The sequence below is a fragment of the Trichomycterus rosablanca genome, chromosome 21, assembly GCF_030014385.1.
Source record: "Trichomycterus rosablanca isolate fTriRos1 chromosome 21, fTriRos1.hap1, whole genome shotgun sequence".
NCBI classification, from domain to species: Eukaryota; Metazoa; Chordata; class Actinopteri; order Siluriformes; family Trichomycteridae; genus Trichomycterus; species Trichomycterus rosablanca.
In genome coordinates, this window is record NC_086008.1 from 17,973,104 (window position 1) to 18,000,962 (window position 27,859).

Consider the following 27,859-nt stretch of genomic DNA (forward strand, 5'->3'; position numbering starts at 1 on the left):
TATTATTCCTAATAACGTATTTCAAGAGGGCGGCACGGTGGCTAAGTGGGTAGCACCGTCACCTCACAGCAAGAAGGTCCTGGGTTCGATCCCCAGGTGGGTCCGTTCTGTGTCCAAAGACGTGCAAGTGAGGTGAATTGGAGATACTAAATCGCCCATGACTGTTTGATATACCCTTGATGAATGAACTGATGAACCTTGTGTAATGAGTAACGTACCGTTCCTGTCATGAATGTAACCAAAGTGTGTAGACATGATGTTAAAATCCTAATAAACAAACTAACCCAAAAACACATTTCAAGATGTTCAAAAATATAGTGTTTGGCAGACTCGCTTATTCAGATTTTGTGAACTGCTTCATACAAACATTAACAATCCCTGTTTTGACTCCGTCCCAAACCTTATGACACTATACATACTATTATAGAAAAATACTTTACCCTCATAATGTCATAATGTTATGCCTCGTCGGTGTACATTTCTATTCAGCACCAAATAAATATTTAATAATATAACCTCCAAAATTTTGAATGCTGGGAGTTGTGTTGGCATTGTGTTTACTCAGAACATGTAAAAAAAAAAAAATCACATTTTTAGGTTCAATGGGATTTTAAACACCTCTGTTGGGAGAATTACTTTCCACTTAAGCTGCACACTCATGAATGTCAAGTAAACGTTGTTTTTTTTTTTGCACTACATCCTGCCTAACAATCATGTCATTATTTGCAAAGACTTTGTCACTGTAGTTTCTTATGCAGTGTCCAGTCCAAGCTTCAAGTAAGCCAGGGTTTCAAGTCAAACTGGTGCAGCTAGCATACCTGATTCTGGCTCATCCAGAAATATTATAAAATGCTTCTATTTTGCATTGCAATAAAGTCAGTAACAGCATTACTGCTCATTAAAGCTCCCTTATTGGGATATTCTTATCTTTGCAAATTGGCTCCATATTTCAGTTCCATTTTTACTTGCCATTTTAATTCACACTTCAAATTTTGTTCCATTCCTGCATTATGGTTTTGAACTTGTCCAGGTCTAAGATGATTTGGCTGGTCAGATTAAAACGTATGCAGGCCATTAGCTGGAATGTCACAGCTTCTACTGCCGTCTGTGGCTTTGCCAACTCACACCAGTGCTCCTCCAGTGGAGTGAGTTCTCCATCAGGTATCTGTAATGAAATCAATCATTTAGAACAAACGTTAACACTTTTACAAATACTCGTCTAATCAGAATTTTACCATTCAGGTACATTTGCAGTGTCAAAGATCTTCTGCAGTTACTTTGCTGCATAATTTTGAAAAAGTGAATTTGAAAGAAGGAAGTATAATTCAACTGTTTTACTGGCAATGTAAGGATGACATGTTGGTAAATCCCCTTTCATGCTGTTCTTTAATGGTCAGGACTCTCCCAGGACCACTACAGACTACATATTATTTAGCTGGTGGGTCATTCTCAGCACTGCAGCGACACTGACATGGTGGTGGTGTGTTAGTGTGTGTTGTGCTGGTATGAGTGGATCAGACACAGCAGCACTGCTGGAGTTTTTAAACACCTCACTGTCACTGCTGGACTGAGAATACGCCACCAACCAAAAATATATCCAGCCAACAGCGCCCCGTGGGCAGCATCCTGTAACCAATGAAGAAGGTCTAGAAGATGACCAACTCAAACATCAGCAATAGAAGAGTGATCGTCTCTGACTTTACAGCTACAAGGTGGACCAACTAGGTAGGAGTGTCTAATAGAGTGGACAGTGAGTGGACACGGTATTTAAAAACTCCATCAGCGCTGCTGTGTCTGATCCACTCATACCAGCACAACACCACCATGTCAGTGTCACTGCAGTGCTGAGGATGATCCACCACCCAAAATAATACCTACTCTGTAGTGGCCCTGTAGGGGTCCTGACCATTGAAGAACAGGGTGACAGCAGGCTAAAAAGTATGTAGAGAAACAGATGGACTACAGTGCTTCTATATAATAAGTGGAGCTGATAAAATGGACAGTGAGTGTAGAAACAAGGTGGTGGGTTTAATGTTTTGGCTGATCAGTGTATGTGTGTGTGTGTGTGTGTGTGTGTGTGTATATATATATATATATATATATATATATATATATATATACAGTGTATCACAAAAGTGAGTACACCCCTCACATTTCTGCAAATATTTCATTATAGCTTTTCATGGGACAACACTATAGACATGAAACTTGGATATAACTTAGAGTAGTCAGTGTACAGCTTGTATAGCAGTGTAGATTTACTGTCTTCTGAAAATAACTCAACACACAGCCATTAATGTCTAAATAGCTGGCAACATAAGTGAGTACACCCCACAGTGAACATGTCCAAATTGTGCCCAAATGTGTCGTTGTCCCTCCCTGGTGTCATGTGTCAAGGTCCCAGGTGTAAATGGGGAGCAGGGCTGTTAAATTTGGTGTTTTGGGTACAATTCTCTCATACTGGCCACTGGATATTCAACATGGCACCTCATGGCAAAGAACTCTCTGAGGATGTGAGAAATAGAATTGTTGCTCTCCACAAAGATGGCCTGGGCTATAAGAAGATTGCTAACACCCTGAAACTGAGCTACAGCATGGTGGCCAAGGTCATACAGCGGTTTTCCAGGACAGGTTCCACTCGGAACAGGCTTCGCCAGGGTCGACCAAAGAAGTTGAGTCCACGTGTTCGGCGTCATATCCAGAGGTTGGCTTTAAAAAATAGACACATGAGTGCTGCCAGCATTGCTGCAGAGGTTGAAGATGTGGGAGGTCAGCCTGTCAGTGCTCAGACCATACGCCGCACACTGCATCAACTCGGTCTGCATGGTCGTCATCCCAGAAGGAAGCTGACGCACAAGAAAGCCAGCAAACAGTTTGCTGAAGACAAGCAGTCCAAGAACATGGATTACTGGAATGCCCTGTGGTCTGACGAGACCAAGATAAACTTGTTTGGCTCAGATGGTGTTCAGCATGTGTGGCGGCGCCCTGGTGAGAAGTACCAAGACAACTGTATCTTGCCTACAGTCAAGCACGGTGGTGGTAGCATCATGGTCTTGGGCTGCATGAGTGTTGCTGGCACTGGGGAGCTGCGGTTCATTGAGGGAAACATGAATTCCAACATGTACTGTGACATTCTGAAACAGAGCATGATCCCCTCCCTTCAAAAACTGGGCCTCATGGCAGTTTTCCAACAGGATAACGACCCCAAACACAACCTCCAAGATGACAACTGCCTTGCTGAGGAAGCTGAAGGTAAAGGTGATGGACTAAACCCAATTGAGCACCTGTGGCGCATCCTCAAGTGGAAGGTGGAGGAGTTCAAGGTGTCTAACATCCACCAGCTCCGTGATGTCATCATGGAGGAGTGGAAGAGGATTCCAGTAGCAACCTGTGCAGCTCTGGTGAATTCCATGCCCAGGAGGGTTAAGGCAGTGCTGGATAATAATGGTGGTCACACAAAATATTGACACTTTGGGCACAATTTGGACATGTTCACTGTGGGGTGTACTCACTTATGTTGCCAGCCATTTAGACATTAATGGCTGTGTGTTGAGTTATTTTCAGAAGACAGTAAATCTACACTGCTATACAAGTTGTACACTGACTACTCTAAGTTATATCCAAGTTTTAGTTCTATAGTGTTGTCCCATGAAAAGATATAATAAAATATTTGCAGAAATGTGAGGGGTGTACTCACTTTTGTGATACACTGTATATATATATATATATATATATATATATACAGTATATATATATATTGGTGTGCCAAACTAAGTTCCTGGGAACTAAGGTGCCATTCTCAGACTAGAGCCTACCAACATTCAAGCACAGAGGTGGGTCAGTGATGTTGTGGGGAGGTATTCTGATGCAGGAACTGGCTACCTTAACTATGTTACTGTGATGTGTCAGGGTTTTTCTGATGGCAAAAAGGGGGCCAACACAATATTAGGAAGGGGGTCATAATGTTATGCCGGATCGGTGTATTTGGTCAGTGGTGTCACTTTTTGAAGGGCTAAATAATTACATTGTGGACAAACACAAAAGATGGGTAGAGTTATGTAGTTAGATACAAAGTACACCTACATGGAATGTATCTGATAAAAAGGTTTAAAACTGTAGGTACATGGTAGGTACACCTAATATAACAAAAACTGGTTTTAACCCTTTGATGCACAACCTGGGTCAAAAGTGACCCAACTAAGTTTTTATTTTCTATATCTTTGCAATAAATTAATTTCGTCATTCAAGCTTCCATGAATTCCTCAAATGACTTGTTTTTGATCATCACAAATCCTTATTTCAGTTTTATATTTTTTACTTTTTTAATAAAAATCAGTTTTGTATCACTACCCTTCTAATGCACAACATAGTAAACTTATGTATTTACTATGGAATTTGACAGAAACTACTGACATTTTTAAATCTTTGTAGTCAAAAACATATTTACTGATCTTTTGAAAGACAACCAAAGATTAGGCTCTTGAATCTTGAATATGTCCAATACTATTTGCTTGCTAGCTGTTTACATATTCTAGTATAGCTAGCTTTTATTAGCTAAGACAGCAAATACATGAATAACTGACAAATGTGCATATGAAAATATTCTTGAATGGATGAATATGGGTCATTTTTGATGCTTTTTTGATGCTTAGCTTGTGCATCAAAGGGTTAAAATAAACATGGGCAAAAAAAACAACACAAAAATGCCTACCTCTGCAGCCATGTCCAACAACCACATCCTCTCTTCTTCCGAGAACTCCATTGCAACACTGAAACTGATAAGTTTAAAAACAACAGTGTGATTTGTTTGTCAGAGGGGCAAAGGTCTAAACTGTAGGCTAGAGATTTTGTAGAAAACAAAATGTATATTTTGTTAACATTTTGGGTTTTTTTTATCTAAAAGTGTGTAAAACCTTAAAGCAGTTGGTACAGTTGGTTTTGGGGATCTGAGTTTGAACCTCATCTTCGGTCACTGTAAAATGTGTATGTGCACCTCATGTTCTTATGGTATTTTACAGAAGGCAGGTTGATTAGCTACCCCTCAGATTACCTGAGTAAATGGGTAAATGTGTGATGTCTTGCAATGAATCAGTAAATAGTCCTAAATGTAATCTTGCCTCGCGGCCGTGTTTCTGGGTGGCTCAGTCTAGACCTCTCATAAAAGGTAGTATTTTTTATATAAAACACATGTTTAAGCGGAATCCTCCGGGTGCGCCGGTTTCCTCCCACAGTCCAAAGACATGCAAGTGAGGTGAATTGGAGGTGAATTTTATAAACAGAAATCCTCAGGAGACAGTCAAAGCCAACTACACTATAATGCCAAAAGTATTCGCTCTTCTGCCTTCACCCACATATGAACTTGAGTGACGTCCCATTCTTAATCCATAGTGTTTAATATGATGTCGGCCCACCCTTTGCAGCTATAACAGCTTCAACTCTTCTGGGAAGGCTTTCTGCAAGGTTTAGGAGTGTGTTTATGGGAATTTTTGACCATTCTTCCAGAAGCGCACTGATGTTGGACGAGAAGGCCTGGCTCACAGTCTCCTCTCTAATTCATCCCAAAGGTGTTCTATCGTGTTGAGGTCAGGACTCTGTGCAGGCCAGTCGAGTTCTTCCACACCAAACTGGCTCATCCGCGTCTTTATGGACCTCGCTTTGTGCACTGGTGCGCAGTCGTGTTGGAACAGGAAGGGAGCAAAGTTGGGAGCATGAAATTGTCCAAAATCTCTTGGTGTGCTGAAGCATTAAGAGTTCCTTTCACTGGAACTAAGGGGCCGAGCCCAACTCCTGAAGAACAACCCCACACCATAATCCCCCCTCCACCAAACTTTACACTCGGCACAATGCAGTCAGACAAGTACCGTTCTCCTGGCAACCGCCAAACCGCCAAAAGACTCGTCCATCGGATTGCCAGACGGAGAAGTGTGATTCGTCCTCCAGAGAACACGTCTCCACTGCTCTAGAGTCCAGTGGCGGCGTGCTTTACATCACTGCATCCGACGCTTTGCATCGCACTCGGTGATGTAAGGCCTGGATGCAGCTGCTCGGCCATGGAAACCCATTCCATGAAGCTCTCTACACTGTTCTTGAGCTAATCTGAAGGCCACATGAAGTTTGGAGGTCTGTAGCGATCGACTCTGCAGAAAGTCGGCGACCTCTGCGCACTATGCGCCTCAGCGTCCGCCGACCCCGCTCTGTCATTTTACGTGGCTAACACTTCGTGGCTGCGTTGCCGTCGTTCCCAATCGCTCCCACTTTGTTATAATACCACTGACGGTCGACTGTGGAATATTTAGTAGCGAGGAAATTTCACGACTGGACTTGTTGCACAGGTGGCATCCTATCACGCTACCACGCTGGAGTTTGTAGAAGCACTTGATTTCATACACCTGAATTCAATGATTTGGATGGGTGAGTGAATACTTTTGGCAATATAGTGTATGTCTAGATGTCAAGACTGTTTTCAGTGAGTCATATGAATTGACTCTGCAATGGGAGTCGGCTCAGCAGTAAGAGTCGGAATCTCCCAAACGACTCTCCTTTCAGTTGCATTGTTTATGTTCCTCAAACTCAGCAAAAATTGACCACCAGTGACCTATATTTTGTGTTTTTGCAATAGAGTATAGTATAAATCCACTTTGTGTTTTTTTTTTTGTTTTTTTTTTACAAGGATTGATTTTAAAATATGCGAATTGATACATCACATCACAGAACGATTCATTCTGGTCATTTATAAATTCCCTCACATAATTTTATAACATAAGGGATTAAATGTAAATCTATATGAGTTCAACTAGTCTAAGTTAGAATATGTTTATCAATTTATGTTTAATGCAATTTTAAGTATTTGATTTAAGTGTAAAAATACTTTATAATGTGAGTCGACTCCCAGCGTTTACTAAAAACAGACAAATGATTCACATACGACCAATTATAACATGACATTAACATTTAACCTAATGTTTTCTGCATGTTTAATGTGTGGTGTAGTTTAATATGTGCTTATTTCTGTTTTAGTTCGTGTATGCGGTATATTAAAGTATATACACAATATAAAAGTAATAATATAGGCTTATAACTCACCTTTATAAATGCAGTTCTGCACCTATTCCGAAAATATTCGAATATCCTGATGCTGCATTTTGTGTACAAATAACCAAACGTGGTTTAATCTGCTATTGTAATGGATAATTTATGATGAATTAGCAGTGTATTGTACTACACCGTGTAGTCTGATATTACTGTGTTTACCACACAGCAGCAGTTTCTCAGAAATCAGCTGACTCTCAAAAACAGAAAGTGAAAGTGTTACTTGTTTGTTTACTACCGATCATGCTTTATATTGCACATCTGCCTGCTATTCGTGTTTCTTTCGTTTCGTTTCGTTTCGTTTCGTTTTCGGTCCGTTTTCGGTCAGTAAACATCCAGAAATAAATACAATTGCACGCACCGACTCTACAGTACATAAGAAACAAACTACAGTACAATCAAATACATTAGGAAATAAAGTCCTGTAGTTAATTCTAATTTAACGCAAATTCTTCTGAGGTGAAGTACAAAGGGAGCGTCTACAAAATGCATGATGAGAGGTTGTAGTAGTTACACATGTAGTAGTTACCTAGTGACAGGTACTGCTGACTACACCTGTTTTAGAAAAGAAAAGTCCCACAGTATACTTAAAGTAATAAATCATGTAATTAAAACATCTTACATATTAAAAACACCACACATTAAATATGCAGAAATCATGAAAAAATCAATAAATGTTAACTGGTTGTAGTACATTTACATAAAAGGTTGTAGTACATTTACATTTTCAGCATACGCTTTTATCCAAAGTGACTTACATTACTGTGACAGTATACAATCTAAGCAATTAAGGATTAAGGGCCTTGCTCAAGGGCCCAGCAGTGGCAACCTGGCAGTGATGAGGCTTGAACCGGCAACCTTCTGAACATGTTTTCTGGTTGGATGCACTACTTACCACCACTACATCAGAAAATAAACTTAGTACAGTATAAGTACAGTTAAAAAATCATAATACTTAAACACTAAAATGTAAAATAATAATGGTTGTAGTGGTTACCTAGTTGGATGCACTGCTTACTACCACTACATAAAAAATAAACCTAGTGCAGTATAGTTAGTGTAAAAAATCACAATATTTAAAAAAAAAATGAAAATTTTAATATAGTAATACTTACTACAACTGCAGTAAAATTTTAAAGTTCTATGGTACAGGTGCAGTAATGAATCATAATGTTTAAAAAAATCCAATTTATTACATACAAAGTTAAATATAATGAACGTTGTAGTGGTTATCTAACAGATACAGTACTACTTACTGCAACTGCATTATAAAATTAAAGTTATCAATTATAACAGTAAACCATGTTTAGTTAGTCAGTAATGGAAGGCAGTTTTTAATATACGGAGGATTATATTTAGCAGTCCTTGTCCTGAAATAGTAAAATACAACCGACCTTTTGTATACAAATACAAATAATTACAATTCAACCGACCTTTACAAATTTGGACTTTTCTTTTTTATCAATGTTTATAAAGTAAATTTTTGTAGTAATACATTTATAACATCATGTCAGTTTAATTAAACATGAAATATAATTAAATATACAAAAATACAAAAACATGTGCATAGAGGGGCCCTTTTAAGACTACTATAAGGTTCAGGTGTTTTATTACTTTTAGTGGATTTCAGGAGCTTTTTGATAATATTGATGTTATGGAAAATTAGCTTAATTAACAAATTATACACTTAACTGTAAGACCAGTTGTATTAATAAAAATAAAAAAGTATTCAGATCTGTTTAAGAATTTATTACATTTTATTAGTAGAGTTTAATGTAATACATGTTTTTATATTATTATAATATATTTAATTTATATAGAGTAAAATAATTTAATTTATGACTAATAATTAACTATTTAAAATAGTTGAATTTGTTTTACTAATAAAGCAAGATAATTAAAAGAAATACAAATGAGTTTATATAAATTCATGATTGAAATATAATCCGCAGTATTTTCTTGGTCATACCCCATAATTTTTCTCTGAATCCAACTATTGCTATTTCCCCCATTTGCAATTTTCTTGCCACTTGGAAAAACTGTTCCCCCGCACTGTCCAAATACAGCTGACACCAACATGCAAGTTCACCTGCAAGAGGCAGAGTGTTACAGAGAGCCCTTTCATGTCCTCCCCGAATACCCCACTACAAGTGCAGGCACCTCAAACAGACAGCACAGAACAGACCTCCCTCGCTCATTTAGCAATGATTTTTTTTTACTACACAAGGCAAGACTTCATATTTGAATTAATATAAAAAGTTAAATAAAGGCTTAATCCATAATATACTGTATCTTCTACAGTAAATGTTTTTTTATTATTATTATTTTGTACTGCAGGTGTAGGAAGAAGTATGTCACTAGGTAACCACTACAACCTTTATGAAATTAAAATACACATTTGATAAATTTGTGTGATTTAAAAAGTCATATTGCTGGTCCCACTCTGTAGGACTCTAAATTTCTAAAGCAGGTGTAGTAAGAAACACATGTCACTAGGTCACTACTACACACTTTAATGTATTTGTGACGGTTGTTCCCTTCAGGCACTACATGCTCCTGTTGTACTTGGGCGCAGATGAACGTTACGTTTAAAAATTTGTATTAAATGAAAATGAACAAAGTAACTTTCTTGTCTACAGCAGAGTACGATTTACAATTTTGGTCATTTTTGAATGTTTATTGACCAAAAACTAGCAAAAAAAAATCGAATATTATGACTTGATATTATGATAATGACTTAAAGACTGTATTAAAACATTTAAGGATAGTGGACCATTATGTACTTGAAACAGAACATGGACACTGCAATGATTCACTAACACAAACCATATAGAAAACCAGACCAGAATGGTATAAGCTTTGTTCCATTGGTGTACAAGTTGGTTCCGCAAATACAGGAACCATATTATTGATGCTTATAGAGGTTCTACTAGTTAATTACTGGGGTAGCGCTCTGGTGGTGCAGTGATCTATTACGCAAGCCCTCCACTGATGATCCCATTTATCAGCTGGGAGGGTGTTTTACAGACATGACTGGCTATGTCTGAGGGATGGCGGCGGGTGTGATCATGCTTTGGAACCAGACCCAGTGCAACCGTGACCAGGACAAAGTGGTTGATAAAAATGCAAAGACAATATTACTAGGATTTGCACACTTTTTTTGTAAAAACCAGGGCAGTGAATGATTAAATTAATGTGTTTAGTAAGTCATAGTATACAGTAGATAGAACATGTTTCTTACGAATTAAATAAAGTAAATAATACAGACATGAAAGTAATCAACATATTTTATTTGAATTTGATTTGAATAATACATTTATTTACTGCCCTAAACAAATTCCCCAGTAAAACTGGACATACATCAACAGTTGGAACCTAAACCTGTAGATGAAAATAAAAACATGATGTTTGAATATTGCTAACCGTCCTAACTGACATTGAGTGCAGCTGCTTGAAGAAGCCTGGAGCAATGTAACATAAACGTGATCGACATTTCGGGTTAACACGATCAGTTTTGCCTAAAGACGTCAGCATGTGAAAGCCCATCCCTGAAGTTTAGAAACATTTCGCTGGCATATCGGCACTGAAGAAAACAGCAGTGGCTCAGAATTCCTCTTCGGCGTTGCGGGTTCTTGAGGCCTTGAGCTGTTTCAGGCGCTCCATGCAGTCGGTCAGGCTTCTCTCGCCGTGGACCTTGTTGTCTCTGGTTCGCACGTTGACCGTATCGCTGGTCTTTTCCTTCTCTCCCACCACTGCACATGAAAAATAAGCATTAAAAATTAATAGATAAGTTATAATATAATAATAAATAGCTCTTTTTTTCAGATTAAGTGGGTTTTATAAATACAGATGAACAACAATAAACAGTTATTATAAACTGCCATTTGACTCAAGATAAGACTGCTAGTATGGCTATCACACATCAGTGCAAGAGACACAATGCAGGTGTTGCACCAAATTCTTCAGGACTCGGATACACCGATCAGGCATAACATTATGACCACCTTCCTAATATTGTATTGGTCCCCCTTTTGCTGCCAAAACAGCCCTGTGAATGTAACTTTGCATTAAGATAGACATGATAGATGCTCCCATCATGCGAACTGTCAACAACAACTGAGCAGTAGATAAATCTGCCGGGACTACAAACAACTACATCCTGATCCCAAAACACGTGATGCACCTGTAAGGGCTTAATAATTAGCACAAGATACTTCAGGTCAGCTGGGAGTAGGGAGAATCTGCAGGGCCTTTAAACTTACTAAGGAACCATAGTAAACGGATACTATCATGTCACCTGTCAAGCTGTTTTGAGGCATGAAGGATATTTAAACCTTCATATCAACTCATGCAGCAAATGCTTTTAAAAACGCCTATTAAAATTATTTGTTTGGTGATAAATGTTTGTTTGGTTATTGGGATTTTAACGGTAGTCACTCATTACACAAGATTCATCTATATCGAACACAGTCATGGACAATTTTGCATCTCCAATTCGCCTCGCTTGCACGTCTTTGGACTGTGGGAGGAAACCGGAGCTCCCGGGGGAAACCCGCGCGGACACGGGGAGAACATGCACACAGAAACTCCACACGGAAAGGACCCACCTGGGGATCGAACCCAGGACCTTCTTGCCGTGAGGCGACAGCGCATATACAGTAGAACGGCATATAGAACACAGTTAGTTCCCGACTCTACAATCTGATTGGATGAGAAGCTGTCCGACTGCGCTAATGGTTGGCTTTTCACACCAAAACTGTATCACTCCCCTCATGCGTTGCCAAGTAACAACGAGCTTTACGAACACAAACTGTATTACAGCAGACTAGGGAGTTACTGTTACTAGGTTACTGTTCTTAGGGAGTTAATGTTACTACTGTTACGGTTGAAGAGCAACAAAAATGCCCTTTTATTTCTATTGCTTAAATATCATTCAAGTGTTATTGTAGTTAGTTAGTTTGTTTATTAGGATTTTAACGTCATGTTTTACACTTTGGTTACATTCATGACAGGAACGGTAGTTACTCATTACACAAGGTTCATCAGTTCACAAGGTTATATCAAACACACTCCTGGACAATTTAGTATCTTCAATTCACCTCACTTGCACGTCTTTGGACCGTGGGAGGAAACCGGAGCACCCGGAGGAAACCCACGCAGACACGGGGAGAACATGCCCGGACCGCCCCACCTTCTCGCTGTGAAGCGACAGTGCTACCCAAGTTAGCCCTTATTGTAGTTAGGAAGGTTTTATTGTCTGATTCACTGAGCGGGTCTGATCTGATCCGATCTCACTCACCCAGTATGAAGTTGTACTGAGCCAACTGCGCATTTCTGATCTTCTTGTTCAGAGTGCAGCCTTGGTCCAGATCTACGTCAGTCATCAATCCTGCACTATGGAACTCGCGTTGCACCTGCATCGAAAACACAGGGGATGCAGTGTTAGCTCCTAGTTCAAGTCAAGTCACAGAATTTTGACTAAGAAGGGCAGTGCTATTTTATTTACAATTAATTAGATCATTTTCTATACTGAATAATGCTGTTTGTGTTGATTAAAACATCCATAAACATGCATTCTTTAGGCTTTAGCTCCTGTTTCTTAAATGAATGCAGAAAAAAAAACACTGAACTGAAGGTTTTTGCACATTATTATATAGCCTGTTTACTGAAGTTAACAAAAAAAGACAATTGAATGAACATGTGGCTGAAATGAAAAGCGGTTCTTACTCTTTGGGCATACTCCTCACAAGTGGGTCCAACAGGCACGACCATCACCTGGCGTGGTGAAAGCCACAGAGGCCTAGTGCACACAAAAGGTATTTATAGTCACTAAGTTATGATCAGACCTGTAAGTGCAAATTGCAAAATATATTCACACACCAGAGAATGTCTGTATTGCATAGTGTATCACATCTAGTGTAAAAACTCAAAGCAAAGATGCAAATATACACCCCAACACTCAAAAATAAGGATTTTTTTTTTACTGATCTAAACTTGTGTGGTTGGGCATTACACTGGGCATTGGCAATAAATGCAAAGTAAAAATTCTCAAAAGCCATACAGACACAAAAACATATGTTCAATTCCTTTTTTGTCTGTTTTACCACTGTTAAGGGTCGCGGTGGGTCCGATTTATTGGGGGAAAGACAGGAGACACCCCAGACAGATCACCAGTCCATCGCAGGGGCAGACACACACAAACACACACCCGCACCAAGGGCAATTTTTAGTAGCTTCGATTAGCCTGACTGCATGTCTTTGGACTATCTTTCTTTTAACGCCGTGTTTACTCTTGTGAGTTACATTCAGGACAGGAAAGGTTTATGTGGGTGCTTTGTATCCGTTAGGTAGTCTCTGATAGTATATGTGTATTCCTAATTTAATTTAGTGATTGCAATGAAGTTTAAAAGCTTTTCTGCTTTTTCAAGGTTAAAAATGTCTTTCATTGTTACAGCTGTGGAGAATTTTTGTCTTTCCCTTTGGTATTTAGGGCACTCAGTTAGTATGTGTTTAATCGTGATGGGTAATTGGCAGGATTCGCATTGCCGGGCATCCTCGCCCTTTGATAAGTAGGAACGTGTAAGTCTGGTGTGTCCAATGCGACATCTAGAGTAGATAACTCGATCTTTACCTTTTCCTGGGTATGATTTCAGGTGGATTTTTAAGTCAGGGCATATTTCATAAAGCTTGTTCTGTGTTAGTGTTCCATTCTGTCTGCCATTTGATAAATATATATTGTTTCACTAGAGGTATGGTTTCTCAATTCAGAATAAGTACAAAACATACACATTTATATATACCCCACAGCACCTTTTGATGTACTACTGGTAATAAATATAGCCTGGGTGTGTACATACCACTTCCCTCCATAATTCTCTGTTAGGATGGCAATCATCCTTTCCACAGAACCCAGAATGGCTCTGTGAATAATCACTGGCCTCTTCTTATCATCTCCATCATGGCTACAAACACAAACGTTAAATGGTTAAAGAACAAGAAATTGGTTTGGATATTTACGTGTAATACAGCTCGGTTACCACAAGGTGCCACTGTTGCGTTAATAATTACATTATTACATAATTATTAATTACATAATTAATAATTTTTTATTGAGTTTACGTTTTTTAGTATCACCCATTGGTAACAGGTGTGCATCAGCAAACAAGTGGCAAACTCCATGTTAATGTCTTAAAACAAGCTTAAGGTTAGCTATCCATGTACGAGTACATTTGGCCATCTAGTGTATAACTACTGTACGTTAATAACCCAGGAACTGACAGATACAACAACACAGGTACAGTTTCTACCTCACAAAGGTCAGATTAAAACGGATGGGGAGCTGGAAGTCCAGTTGAATGGTGGCACACTGGTGGTATCTGCCTATAGCGTCCTTGATCTCGATGTCGATCTGAGCAACATGAAAGTAAAGTTAAGTGTCATGTACTGTATATGTTGGGAAATATAGAGTGCTTAGTGACTTCTGGTTCTTTTACCTTTGGTCCATAGAATGCACCATCTCCAGGGTTTAATACCCACTTCTCTCCAAACTCATTCAAGCTGTTCTCCAGTTGCTGTGGAAACCAATGTAGGAGCAAATGATTGACTAATTATTGAAAGGTTGCTGATTGCATTATTCAGACTGATTTGTTAAAAGCTCTGTTTAAAAGCAGAAAACAACTGAATAAGAGCAGAGGGTCGTTTACATGTGTTTTGTTTTCTTTGTATTTAGGGGTTGACACATCATATTATTATAGTCCACATACCTGGTCTGGCACAGTTTTATGTCGGATGCATTTCCTAACGCAACCCTCATTTATTTTTTATCCGGGCTTAAGAGCACACTCACAAGTGAACGTCCGAATGGCTAAGCTGTTCGGCCATATCACCTTCAGACATAGCCAATCATGTCTGTGTAGACCATGTGTGGGCATTGTACAACCGGCCCGCTTGAGGTTCGTGGCAATTAAAAATCAGACGTACATCACACATGCAATACAACAGGATTGTTTTTGACGGGAGCGCTGTGTATCGGGCTTCACCGTAATGCGAACAGAACTGAGTGTGATTGACGGTCGAGTTTTTAACAAGACATGAACTGCTGAATTATTTATTTACTGAAGTCAGGTGTAAAGCTGTTTAAGGATCACAATTTAGGCTCTAAATCGCTGTTATGGTTCTAAACTGAGAAATACATGAACATGAACGATGCAGATCGTCACACCTGAAGCTTCACTAACTAAACTACAGTACAAAAGCAACACGGACTTTTTATAAAGTTGAACACATCCAGAACCGAAGCAGTCAGGACCAGCTTTGTGATTTTAAAAAGAATATCCAACAATAACAAAGGACTGAAAAACAAATGAGGTCATTAGACTCAAAACAAAATAGTGTAAAGTTTAAAAAGCTGCACATTTTGTTCACATTAGTTTTTTTGCATTTGTTTGTTTAAATAGTAAAATAATGTTGATGTTTTTACTCTGCATACTTCTAACTGTCTGATTGTAACATCTAAACATGCTTTTAATAAAGAGTGAGCAGTTGTAGCCTAGTGCTTAAGGTACTGGACTAGTAACCAGAAGGTCGCTGGTTCAAGCCCTACCACCGCCAGGTTGCTGCTGGCCCCTAACCCTCAATTGCTCGGACTGTATACTGTAACTTTACTGTAAGTCACTTTGGATAAAGGCATCTGATAAATGCTGAAAATGTAAATAAAGAGATAAAATTAATATTGAGCAAAATTAAGTTCACCTCATTGGTCCGGCCCTCCACAACAGTCCCAGTTTCTTATGTGGCCCCTTCGAAAATTTAATTGCCCACCCCTAGTGTAGACGCACAACCGGCCAATAGCACAGCTGAGATTCAAACCCCGGAATTCAGCAGTAGTGGGCTAGCGCGCATTTCCTCAGATATATTTAAGACATTATTACAGTACGTGTTGCACATTATCATGTGCAGTATTTAGTCAACTTGGGAACAAAACAGTCGCACCTGTAGTTAAATAAACACGGAACATAATAAGCCAATTGTAACAGTGTTTAGATTTAAGCTTTTAATGCAAAAAAAACAACAACCGGGTTGCAGCGACGTGACAAAGTGACCGGCTGTCATTCCTTTTCAATTACGCAAACACTGCCAACACAATGGGGGCGGAGTCGGTGACATGACACAGTTGTTTATTTATTTAATTAGGATTGTAACGTCACTTTGGTTACATTAATAACATGGAGTAGTTCACAAGTTTAATGTCAAACAGTCATGGACAATTTCTTATCTCCAATTCTTCTCGCTAGCACGTCTTTGGACTGTGGGAGGAAACCGGAGCTCCCGGAGGACACCCAGGCAGACACGGGGAGAACACGCAAACTCCACACAGAAAGGACCCGGACCGCCCCGCCTGGGAATCGGACCCAGGACCTTATTGCTGTGAGGTGACGGTGCTACCCACCGGGGCATGTGCCGCCCGTGCAACAAAGTTAAACAAATCTCACTCCTTTTTTGGTTCCTAGATAATAGTTCCTACTCGAGATGGAATAGTCGCCATGTCTAACTTCTACGAATAGACGGCAGTGATGGCAAAGAACCAACACAGTAAGTGATACACAGGGATGACATTTATAGACAAGCAATTTTTTTAATTTTAGCAGGAACACATTTAATTTGTGGTAAAAACTGGGTAGGAACGTATCTGATTTGTATCTAATTTGTGGTGAAACTGATTTGTCTACGCTCTGTAGATACTAGCCAGTAAAGTACACAGTACCGCCAATGGCATTTCCTTTATTAGTGGCTTCACGTCGGTTAAACCACAGCGGCCAAACGCCCACAGGCAATACTAACGCTGCCTGTGTGGGTGCTGGGTAAAATCGAAGTTGTGTCATCATTTGTGTCCACGAATCATGATTTAATGAATCGTGCAGCAAATAGCACTACGACGAAATGGAGCTTACATTCGCAGTCTGATCCCAATCCAGGCCTGGCACCTTTTAGACCGATTATTTTCACTGTTTACGTTTTCCAAAAATAAAGCAATTAGAGCCACGGGTCTCGTTTACCTTCTCAGCCTGATCCCACACTTCTGGATCCCCCAGGAACTTCTCGGGTCTGGTGGAAAGGTTCAGTTTGAAGGTGAAGCCCAACACGTCGTACACCGCCCGCAGGAACTCCAGACAGCCCTTAATCTCAGACTCAATCTGAGTGATTGAAAATGTAACGGTTATTAAAAGAATACGAATATACTGTATATTGTATGATTCAGTATTTCTTAATATAGGGTATTAAAAAGCAGACATAATTTCAGAGCTGAACTTCTGAGAATCAGTAATACATGCACGTGAGAATGAGTGTGAATGAGTGTGTGTGCTTGTTTTGTTAGGATTTTAACGTCATTTCTTACACTCTTTGGTTACATTCATGACAGGAACGAACAGAATACACAGGTTACCACACAGGTTACCATCTGAGAACGTTTAAAGCACTAAGCGGAACGCTTTCCTTCACACATGAGCATGGAAACTGAATCACTGAGTCAATGAGTCAGAATCGACTCTTCAGACAACTCCGATTCAGAGATTCAGATGTATGAACCAATCAGAACTTCGAATTTAGCTCTCTCTTCATTGGTTGTTGTATAATTGACAGACACGCTTTCATTATTAAATGATAGCAAATCATGATCAAATATTAAACGTTTTCGGGATTTTTTCGATGCTCATTTATTGGAAGTAAAACGGAGCAGAAATGTGATTGAGAGATTCTGCTGGTTTGTTTAATATAAATGTTGTCAATATTAATACAAATACAGCCTTATAATAATTAGGGCTGTCAAACGATTAAAAATTTTTATCGCGATTAATCTCAGAATTTCATAGTTAATCACGATTAATCGCATTAAATAAAATCTGTGTAAATGTTATAGAAAACTAGGATTTTTAAGTGAAATGTTACCATTAAAATGGTGAACACATTTTATGCTAAATGTACTGATGTTAAAAACTGCTGGGACAAGAGAAAACTGTAAGGGAGTTTTATTCACTCACATACTAGGCAGTAATACTATCCAGCAGAGACCCTTGACTTCGTATAAATGTCAGATTGTAGGTTAGAATTTCTCCATCAGCAAACATTGTAGATCAGCGGTACTTCAGGTGGGATAAGGCGTAGTTATTGTAACAGACTTTTCTGTGCTTGTATCGTGACAATGGTTTGATGGACGTTTCTACACGGAGTGTGTTTTGACCCTTTGGGGCTTCCATAGTTCATGGACTAGCGTGCTTGACTCCGGTATTCAGTGCCGTAACAGATTAAGTTAATAAAGTGTTTTGCTCCCGACAACTTGTGAATATACCGTGTATTTATTTCTTTATTATGCAAGTGCATCCCTACGACGCTCGGTTATATTATTTTAACAAACCGCAAATGAACAACGGTGGCAAGTCCGACATTAAAACGTTGGTTCTACCAGTCAAGTCTCGACATGAACTAGAATTTGCGTTAACGGCACTATTTTTTTTAATCGCGTTAAATTGAGATCGCGTTAATGCGTTATTATCGCGTTAACTTCGACAGCCCTAATAATAATACAAAATACACTGTAATTAGTCAGAATTGATCAGAACTACAATGTTTTGTGTTTTTAAGAGAACTTATAAACAATATAGGGTAAAATACGAGCAGTGACCTGCCATTGTACTTTAAGTTTACATTATATCGATATAACGTTTTTTAGCCATATTGCCCAGCCCTACTGGAAGTGATGCTTCATTTAATGTACATTTATACCTTAGATTTCCTGAGTGTCTGCGAAACAAAGGTGTTTTTAAAATAAACTTTTTAAAAAAGTGTTCTTATTAGGGCTGTCGAAGTTAACGCGATAATAACGCATTAACGCAATCTCAATTTAACGCGATTATAAAAATTAGTGCCGTTAACGCAAATTCTAGTTCATGTTGAGACTTGACTGGTAGAACCAACGTTTTAATGTCGGACTTGCCACCGTTTTTCATTTGCGGTTTGTTAACATAATGTTACCGAGCGTCGTAGTGTCGTAGTAATGCACTTGCATAATAAAGAAGCTGCCAGTCCTCCATTCACGTAACGCTAGGACGGACACTTCAAAATCCTCCTTTTGGAGTGAACTGGTTTCATTTTTGATCAATATTATTTACCATTGGCTCAGGTACATGTCAAAACAAATGCTTTGTATTTCATTGGTTTAACAGCCTCATTTCACTGCTTACAGCGCTACCACTGGCCAATCGGAGAAGGTCCGCCCTCTAAATGCTAGTCTGTGATTGGGTGGTTGAATTTCGCCCGCCCTCTCTGTTTTGTAAACACGGCTACCTGAGTCAATCACTCAGCTCTCATGATCAGGAACGCGGTGAAAATGCCAAAAAGTAAACTTTTGAGGCAGCGATGAACGGACCTAAATATGAAAAGACACAACATTTAGTGAGTAAAACAGTCATTTGTTATATAATTCTTGCTTAAATTGGTCAAAAACTCTGTTATATGGGTTCTGGATTCATTCTGTGTGTTGCAGTAGCATGTCCCCCTGTTCCTAATATGATGTCCGGCTTTTTGGGGTGTTATGTCCTCCTTTTTGTTACTATGAATCTGGCCACCCTAGTCTAAACACACTCAGTTCGTGTAGAAACGTCCATTAAACCACTGGATAGTATTACTGCCTAGTATGTGAGTGAATAAAACAGTTTTCTCTTGTCCCAGCAGTTTTTAACATCAGTACATTTAGCATAAAATGTGTTCACCATTGTAACTGTAACATTTCACTTAAAAATCCTTGTTTTCTATAACATTTACACAGATTTTTTTTAATGCGATTAATCGCGATTAACTATATGAAATTCTGAGATTAATCGCGATTAAAAATTTTAATCGTTTGACAGCCCTAGTTCTTATATATCGCGAGTGAATATCGTTATCGCAAAAATATCCCAAAATATCGTGATATTATTTAAAGGCCATATCGCCCACCCCTAGTTAATAAGATAAATAAACAGAATTTTTGCAATGGCTTTGAACTGATAAGGATCACAATGAGACTGGCTTAAGGTCTGAACATGAGTCACCATGGCAACCCTTCGACGAGACCACACACTACTGATGTCTATGAGAAATGGTGAGGATTATGTGAAAGGGCAGCACCTGGTCCATGGCGCAAAAGATGTGTGCGTCGTCCTGTTGGAAGCGGCGGACACGGGTCAGGCCGGTCAGTGCTCCGGAGAGTTCGTTGCGGTGCAGCACACCAAAATCAGCCATACGAAGTGGCAGCTCCCTCCAGGAACGAGGGCGATGATCAAACATCAGACTGCAAGAATGAAATCAATATTTAAACAATCGATTAAAAAATAAAACACACAGGCCCGGCTACATAACTCTACTGGCTTCCTGTAACCTCCCAAGTGACAAATAGACCATTCCCCATTCCCCACCCCCACAGCTTTAGGCCAAAGTCTGTCTTGATGCACTGACAAGTGCACCATATAATGACTAGACTGTTCACCACCAACCCCAACACCAGACACAGTCAATCACGACGTCTGTCCCCTGATCAACCTAACCACACTAATGCATCATCATTATTATACACACTGACTAAAACAATAACTTATTTTAATATTAATATATTAATACCAGTGTCCAGGGCAGTTCATGGGTTTGAGAGCAAAGATCTCCTTCTCCACCTCAAACGAGAACATGTTTTCGCTATAGTGCTGCCAGTGGCCAGACGTCTGCCATAACTTGCTGTTGTAGATGTTTGGAGAGACCACCTCCTGGAAGCCCCTATTCCTGTACTCGGACTGTGGGTCAGAAACACAAACAGCTGCCACAAACTCGACAAGAGGACGAGGTTCCAGTTCTCAAAATGTACAATGATAAAAGGACTAGTAAGCTAGTGTAACAGACTGCTGTGCCACGATACACACCGATCAGCCATAACATTAAAACCACCTCCTTGTTTCTACACACATTTTCCATTTTATCGGCTCCACTTACCATATAGGAGCACTTTGTAGTTCTACAATTACTGACTGTGGTCCATCTGTTTCTCTGCATGCTTTGTTAGCCCACTTTCATGCTGTTCTTTAATGGTCAGGACACCCACAGGACCACCACAGAGCAGGTATTATTTAGGTGGTGGATGATTCTCAGTACTGCAGTGACACTGACAATGGTGGTGGTGTGTTAGTGTGTGTTGTGCTGGTATGAGTGGATCAGACACAGCAGCGCTGCTGGAGTTTTTACATACCGTGTCCACTCACTGTCCACTCTATTAGACACTCCTACCTAGTTGGTCCACCTTGTAGATGTAAAGTCAGAGACGAGCGCTCATCTATTGCTGCTGTTTGTGTCGGTCATCTTCTAGACCTTCATCTGTGGTCACATTGGGCGCTGTTGGCTGGATATTTTTGGTTGGTGGACTATTCTAACACACCACCATGTCAGTGTCACTGCAGTGCTGAGAATGACCCACCACCTAAATAATACCTGTTCTGTAGTGGTCCTGTGGGGGTCCTGACCATTAAAGAACAGGGTGAAAGCAGGCTTAAAAGGTATGTTGAGAAATAAATAGACTACAGACAGTAATTGTAGAACTACAAAGTGTTCCTATATGGTAAGTGGAGCTGATAAAATGGACAGGGAGTGTAGAAACAAGGAGGTGGTTTTAATGTTCTGGCTGATCGGTGTCTATCCTTACCCTTATGAACTCCACCAGCATGTTGTAAATGTAGGCCCCCTTCGGGAGGAAGAAGCAGCTCCCAGGACTGAGATCATGGAAGAAAAACAAGTCTTGCTCCTGGAAACACAAACAGAAAGCGGTTCTCTCATTTGTATGCAATACATGTTGCGCATAGCATGATCACAAACTTGAAAGTCGTAAAGAGAAACCCAAACAAAAAAACTGACAGTTCTCCGATTAGAGCGTTCGCTTTGGTCGTGACTAAACAGTCCCAGTGTGCCCACAGGCAGATGGCACATTAAGGAGACAGACATCTGCCAGCTTTACCCCAGTAGATGCGCTACTAGCGAACACGGAGCACACGAGAGCACTACGAGGCTCCAGAGACCACGGTTAAAGCGAGAACGCGGCCAGCTCGCAGGCCAAGCCATTAGCACGACGGGAGCCTCGTTACTAATTAGGTTTTCTGATATTCAGATGGTTTATAACCCATTGTTTTCTTTTTTTTTTAAACAGAACTGTGCTACAAATCAGATGTCATTTGAAGGAAAGCCTGGAGATTTGAGTGTATTTTCTTTTTCTGTTTGCTAGACTAACACTGAAGGGGTGTCGGAATAATGCATTTGCATACCAGACACTTAAAATATTAATATTGTAGCCAGTAAGAGCTCATGAGCCCCAGTGCAAAAAAAAAAAAAAAATGTTGGGCCCCCCTCAACAAATTTGTTGAACGCACATGTATAAACCGGGTGCTGCGTTCTGACTGGCTGAGCTGAACGTCACTCACATATCGCCGCTACAATATTATAATACTATAATAATGACCTGGCGAATGCAGCTAATTGGGGAGCAGTGCAATGGGGGGTGGAGTTCATGTTGTGGTGCACCTGCCCAACCGGTAGTTACGCCACTGATTGTAGCCCACGATGCAAACGACGTTAACCAATCAAATGTAATTCACTGTCGGTCTGGTGACATCTGCTGGTAGTTTGAACCTGTAACATGTAGCAGATTAAACTGGTTCCAGGTTCCACCGGGAAACACTGAGCTTCACCCAGCGACTCCCTGCCCTGAGATAAAGGCGGTCAAGTCTGTGTGGAAACCCAAACGAGCGATAGCACTGATTGGCAGTGATGGGCTAACGTAGTAGACCACTGCGCCTCGTGAGCGTAGGTAAAATAATATACAGTAGAATGAATTGTTTCATTTCCCTCCTGTATCATTGTAGTAAAACCTTCTGCTCATTAGGTAAAGCTGCCTGAGCAGAGATGAGATTTAAACCCAGGTCCCTGAAGCTATTTTACATAATGATCAAACATCTACACTACCTGATGTGCCACTGTGCTGTCAAGAGCACATTTCAGAATCCCTATTTTGCCACTTACTGTAATAAGCATCCCAGGTTAAGACATGCTTACACATGGTGCATTCACTTCACCAACTGATCATTACTGACCAATATTGGGCGTTGGTAAGATAATATAATGAACTGATTCAATTCCCTCCTGTACCACTGTAGTAAAACCTTCTGCTCATTAGGTAAAGCTGCCCGAGTAGAGGTGAGATTTAAACCCATGTCCCTGGTGCTTACACATGCTTACACATGGTGCATTAACTTCACCGACTGATCGTTATTTACCAATATTGAATTGTTTTTACTCATATTTCTTATAATATGCCACTGTTTGAGACCAACTCACTACTGACCATGTTTTATGTTTTATTTTAAGCTGGTAGAAATAAGTCTATCATTACAAACAGTTCTACACCCATAATTTGGCCATAATTCACATTAAAACGTGTATTTTTTCTCTTTAAATTTAACAGACAATTGAATTCATCCACACCCGTCCCAGTTTGCGGTGGTCTCGGTTCTTGGCCTCCTCCTGGAATTTCTCCCACTCCTTCAGCATTTTGGGGTCAGGGAAGGAAATGCCATAGATGCGCTGCAGTGTCTCCATGTCAGCCTTGCCCTCCCAGTACGTGGACGAATTCTGCAATAGAATTGATAGAAAACGTATAACACAACTGGCCCAGTTTCGTGTAACCGGCTTGGTACTGGTGAACTGACATAACCAAAGAACTGTATATATAAAGTATTGAAATGTTTTAGATGAATAATAGATTGTTCTACCTTATGGATTTTCAAGGCCTTGATCTTGCCAGTGTGTCTTACGTGAGGGCCTCTGCACAAGTCAATCAAGGGGCCACACCTTCAGAGGAACGACAGTGAAAACATCCCGCACGATTGTGTAAATTTAAAGTCGGAATCATAAAGCATACTGTTGGTTTTACATTGTGTCTTAATTAATCTGTAAACACCTTTATTTGACAGCGTATCAGTGATTCATTCAGAAAACACTGGGCAAATGGGAATCCACCTTGACAGACCGATAATTACTTACTTTACTCACTTACACCTACAGGCAATTAAAAGTAGCCAAATCACATTCTACATATTTTTGAAAGGCAGGACCAAAACCAGAGTACTGGCTATGTCTGAGGGGGTGGGATGGCCGAAGCCCTGAAATGGACTAGTGCCCTGTTCAGGGTGTATCTGCCTGGCGCCCAGTGTTTTCCGGTGGAGCCTAACCTAAAAAATTTAATGACTTAATTTAATTAAATGACTTGATTTAATTCAGGAACCATCACACTATGCATCTCCCACACTGCTAGTTGCACCATCGTGCCACCAATCTCTAAAATGATAATAAGCATTCCCAGCGAGTCCACAGCGCCGTTATTGGCCAGTCGGGGGCCTACATACAGACGTGACTGGCTATGCCCGAGGGGAGGATGGCCGAGGCCCTGTGATTTATTGGCGTCCTCTCTGGGGTGTGTTACTGCGTTGTGCCCAGAGCGTCCAGGAAAACCGGACCCGCCATGACCCAGACAAGAATAAATCAGTGTTTAAGAAAAAAAAAACTGAAAATTTTGTAAAACAAAAAGCCCTTTAATGCAAAGAGATAGAGTGGATTGTTACAGCACTTATATCCAGTACACCAGAGTGCGCTGTTCATAAACAGTTGCTAGTAAAACCACAGAGGGGAGAAGACAAGTCCTGCTAACATTTCCTCTGGCTGCAAGGCAAGACATCTGATAAAGTGAGTTTTCAGTTTTGTATATCTCAAATTCTAATGGATTTAGTTATTAATGAGACAAGAAACTACATTCCAATCAAATTTGTTGCTAAAAAGAGGGCCAAGTGTGGTGTAGAGTGGATGTTTTGTCTAGGCCATTCAGGCCTAGTGAGAGGCTCAAACATGCTGAGTAGAGTAAGTGTTGTAATCTTTACTACAACGTGGTGTGGTCTGTTTTAATTAGAATCTTTCCTAAACCGTTGCGTTTAATATAAAGCCAAATTATATTTAAAGTTTTGCTTTTATTAATAAATGTTATAATAGGAATGGTAGAAATCTTTTCATTAGTTGCAAAGGTTCAATGGTTTGGCATGGTGTATAATGTGACATGGATTTTCTACAAAGTGCATTTAAAATGTAATCGTATATCATGCTAGGTAAACAACACTCATACAGTACCAGTCAAAAGTTTGGACACACTTTCTCATTCCTGTGGTTTTTCTTGATTTATTTTAATTTTAATTTTTTTATTAATTTAGTTAATTTCTGGAATTTCTTGCTTTTTTAATGTGTTTGAGACCATCAGTTGTGCTGTGCAGAGGTAGAGTTGGTAAAATATAAAACATTCTGGTTTGTTTATTTATTTATTTATTTTTTAAAAAAAAAACCCTTTTTACCCCTTTTTCTCCCCTTTTAGCGCATCCAATTGTTCAATTAGCATCGTGCTTCCTCTCTGTCTATGCCGAACCCTGCCCTGACGGAGGTGATTGAAGCTAACCCGTATCCCCTCCGAAACACGAGCAGCAGCCAGATGCATCTTTGCCACCCACACATTGACGAGTTTGGCGCCACCCAGCGTTGCATGCGGAGAGACACACCCTAAGGGCACCCTCTCCCATCTCTGTGTAAGCGCCTCCAATCAGCCGGCAGAGAACGCAATCGCATTCTGACAGAGAGAGACCCACATCCGGTTCTTTGTCCCACCCCCCACATGAGCAACCGGCCAATCGTTGCTCATATAGCCACTCAGCTTCGAACCGGTAAAGCAAGGCTGGATTCGATACCACGTTCTCAGAATCCAGCCCTGGTTGCAGCGCGTTTCTTTTTACCGCTGCGCCACCTGAGCGGCGACAACATTCTGGTTTGTTTAACATTTTTTTGTTCACTACATAATTCCATATGTGTTCCTTCATAGTTTGAATGTCTTCAGTATTAATCTACAATGTAGAAAATAAAAATAATCAAGAAAAACACTGAAGAGAAGGTGTGTCCAAACTTTTGACTGGTACTGTGTATATACGATATATACAGTATATACACACACACACACACACACACACACACACACACACACACACACACACACACACACGGATAGATAGACGGTGCAGGGCAATTTTGGGATTTCATAATATACATTGGAGTCCTGATTTACAGCTAAATATCTAAATTCAGGTGTAGCTTATTTAAGCATAGAATATAAAAGGAGTTGGTAACCCAACATAGTAGAAATTTGGCTGCTTTTAACAAGCAACTAAATACTAAACCAGGAATAAAGCACATTAGTACTGACTACTCATTGTATTAGTCAAGCTTTGATTCACATTTTTTGTCCTTTGCCCTGAATCTAATCACTTTCAATTCTCCACAGCAGTTCCTCTGGGGCTTTTACTACCCCCATGCTGGCCGAGAAGAGTTACAGACGAGCACTCGCCCCCTCGGACATGTGTGAAGTCACCGGCCGCTTCTGTACACCAGCCAGCTGTTGATTCTCACAGAGAGTCTCACTAGGATGGCACATGGACCAGACAGTGAAGTGATCTGCTGAGCACCCAGGAAGGCAGGTAGGACCACTGAACTAGAACACTCGTGCTTTTTGAAGTGGTGGGCTTGCATATCAGACTGCTGTATCATCCGAGCACTAGAATGTTTGATTTTTAGGAAAGCTTTCACATCATCATAGCAAGAAGGTCCTGGGTTCGATCCCCAGGCGGGGCGGTCCGGGTCCTTTCTGTGTGGAGTTTGCCTGTTCTCCCCGTGTCTGCGTGGGTTTCCTCCGGGTGTCCGGTTTCCTCCCACAGTCCAAAGACGTGCAAGTGAGGTGAATTGGAGAAACTAAATTGTCCATGACTGTGTTCGATATAACCTTGTGAACTGATGGATCTTGTGTAATGAGTAACAACTAGAGATGGACCGATCGGGGTTTTTGGCACCATCTCCGATCTCCTTTCAGGGACATCGGCCGATAGCCGATTAGCAGTAAATAAACTTAAAAAGAGCCTCACAGTAAAGATAAACCAGAGCAGCGCACGCGCGCGTGTGCCTTTAGAAGATACGCTTTGTTCACAGTATCGCTATAAGTGATTCATTGATTCATGAGTTGATTCGTTTTTAAGTGAAGCGTAAGTTTCTCTTCTCAGTTATCTCTCCGTGTTTACTGTTATTAATTAAATGTCGTGGTTTTAAATAAACACCAGCTACTACAGAACATTCTGTGTGACTCTCTTACATTAAAAAGCTTAATTAAACTGCTATTACCACAGATCTGTAACCGAGTCAGACTCGTTCCGTCTAAGGAGCTAAAAGTTTTCTAAAAGTTTAGCAGATGATCCTGAACTAACGAATTTGGTAATGAATAAACTTTTGCCTCGGATTGGCTCTGTAACGTCTTCTGTTCTCATCTACATCACAAGTAAGAACCGCTTACGATTTACCAAAGTGAACCAGGAGTTCATATAACGTGCTGATAGAATCGACTCAGATGTGACCGGGTTGAATTATCTTTTTAAAGTAAATATTACAATCAGCAAAATTACATCGTAAGAGCTTTCACTGTGGTTTCTGTACGATTGTTGATGAATGGTGATGTGATGGTTGGTGCTTCGTAGCTCAAAGTCTGGATCAATCCACTGAGCTGTTAACTTAACATGGTCTTTATATATCACACGATCGGATCGGCTACTTTTAGGAAATATCGCCGATCGCCGAT

The 27,859-nt window shown here is 40.1% G+C and overlaps 1 protein-coding gene and 1 long non-coding RNA gene across 2 annotated transcripts in view; both read right to left on the minus strand.

Moving 5' to 3' along the window:
- Positions 1-919: 919 nt before the first annotated feature.
- LOC134335109 (uncharacterized) lies at positions 920-7,165 on the minus strand. Its single transcript, XR_010015545.1, has 3 exons — positions 7,084-7,165; positions 4,712-4,775; positions 920-1,165 (listed from the first exon to the last, which is right to left on the minus strand). It is a non-coding gene; the product is annotated as an uncharacterized LOC134335109 (long non-coding RNA).
- A 3,193-nt stretch (positions 7,166-10,358) lies between these two features.
- The window catches only part of tars1 (threonyl-tRNA synthetase 1), a 31,252-nt gene continuing 13,751 nt past the window's right edge, over positions 10,359-27,859 (minus strand). The window contains exons 8-19 of the mRNA XM_063017631.1: positions 23,925-24,003; positions 23,638-23,784; positions 21,809-21,907; positions 20,743-20,909; positions 20,254-20,416; positions 17,145-17,282; positions 14,583-14,660; positions 14,397-14,497; positions 13,947-14,051; positions 12,817-12,889; positions 12,389-12,503; positions 10,359-10,841 (exon numbers count right to left, since the gene is read on the minus strand). Coding sequence (XP_062873701.1) covers positions 10,693-10,841; positions 12,389-12,503; positions 12,817-12,889; positions 13,947-14,051; positions 14,397-14,497; positions 14,583-14,660; positions 17,145-17,282; positions 20,254-20,416; positions 20,743-20,909; positions 21,809-21,907; positions 23,638-23,784; positions 23,925-24,003 — 1,414 coding nt within the window. The 3' untranslated portion in view covers positions 10,359-10,692. The remainder of the gene's footprint in view (positions 10,842-12,388; positions 12,504-12,816; positions 12,890-13,946; positions 14,052-14,396; positions 14,498-14,582; positions 14,661-17,144; positions 17,283-20,253; positions 20,417-20,742; positions 20,910-21,808; positions 21,908-23,637; positions 23,785-23,924; positions 24,004-27,859) is intronic.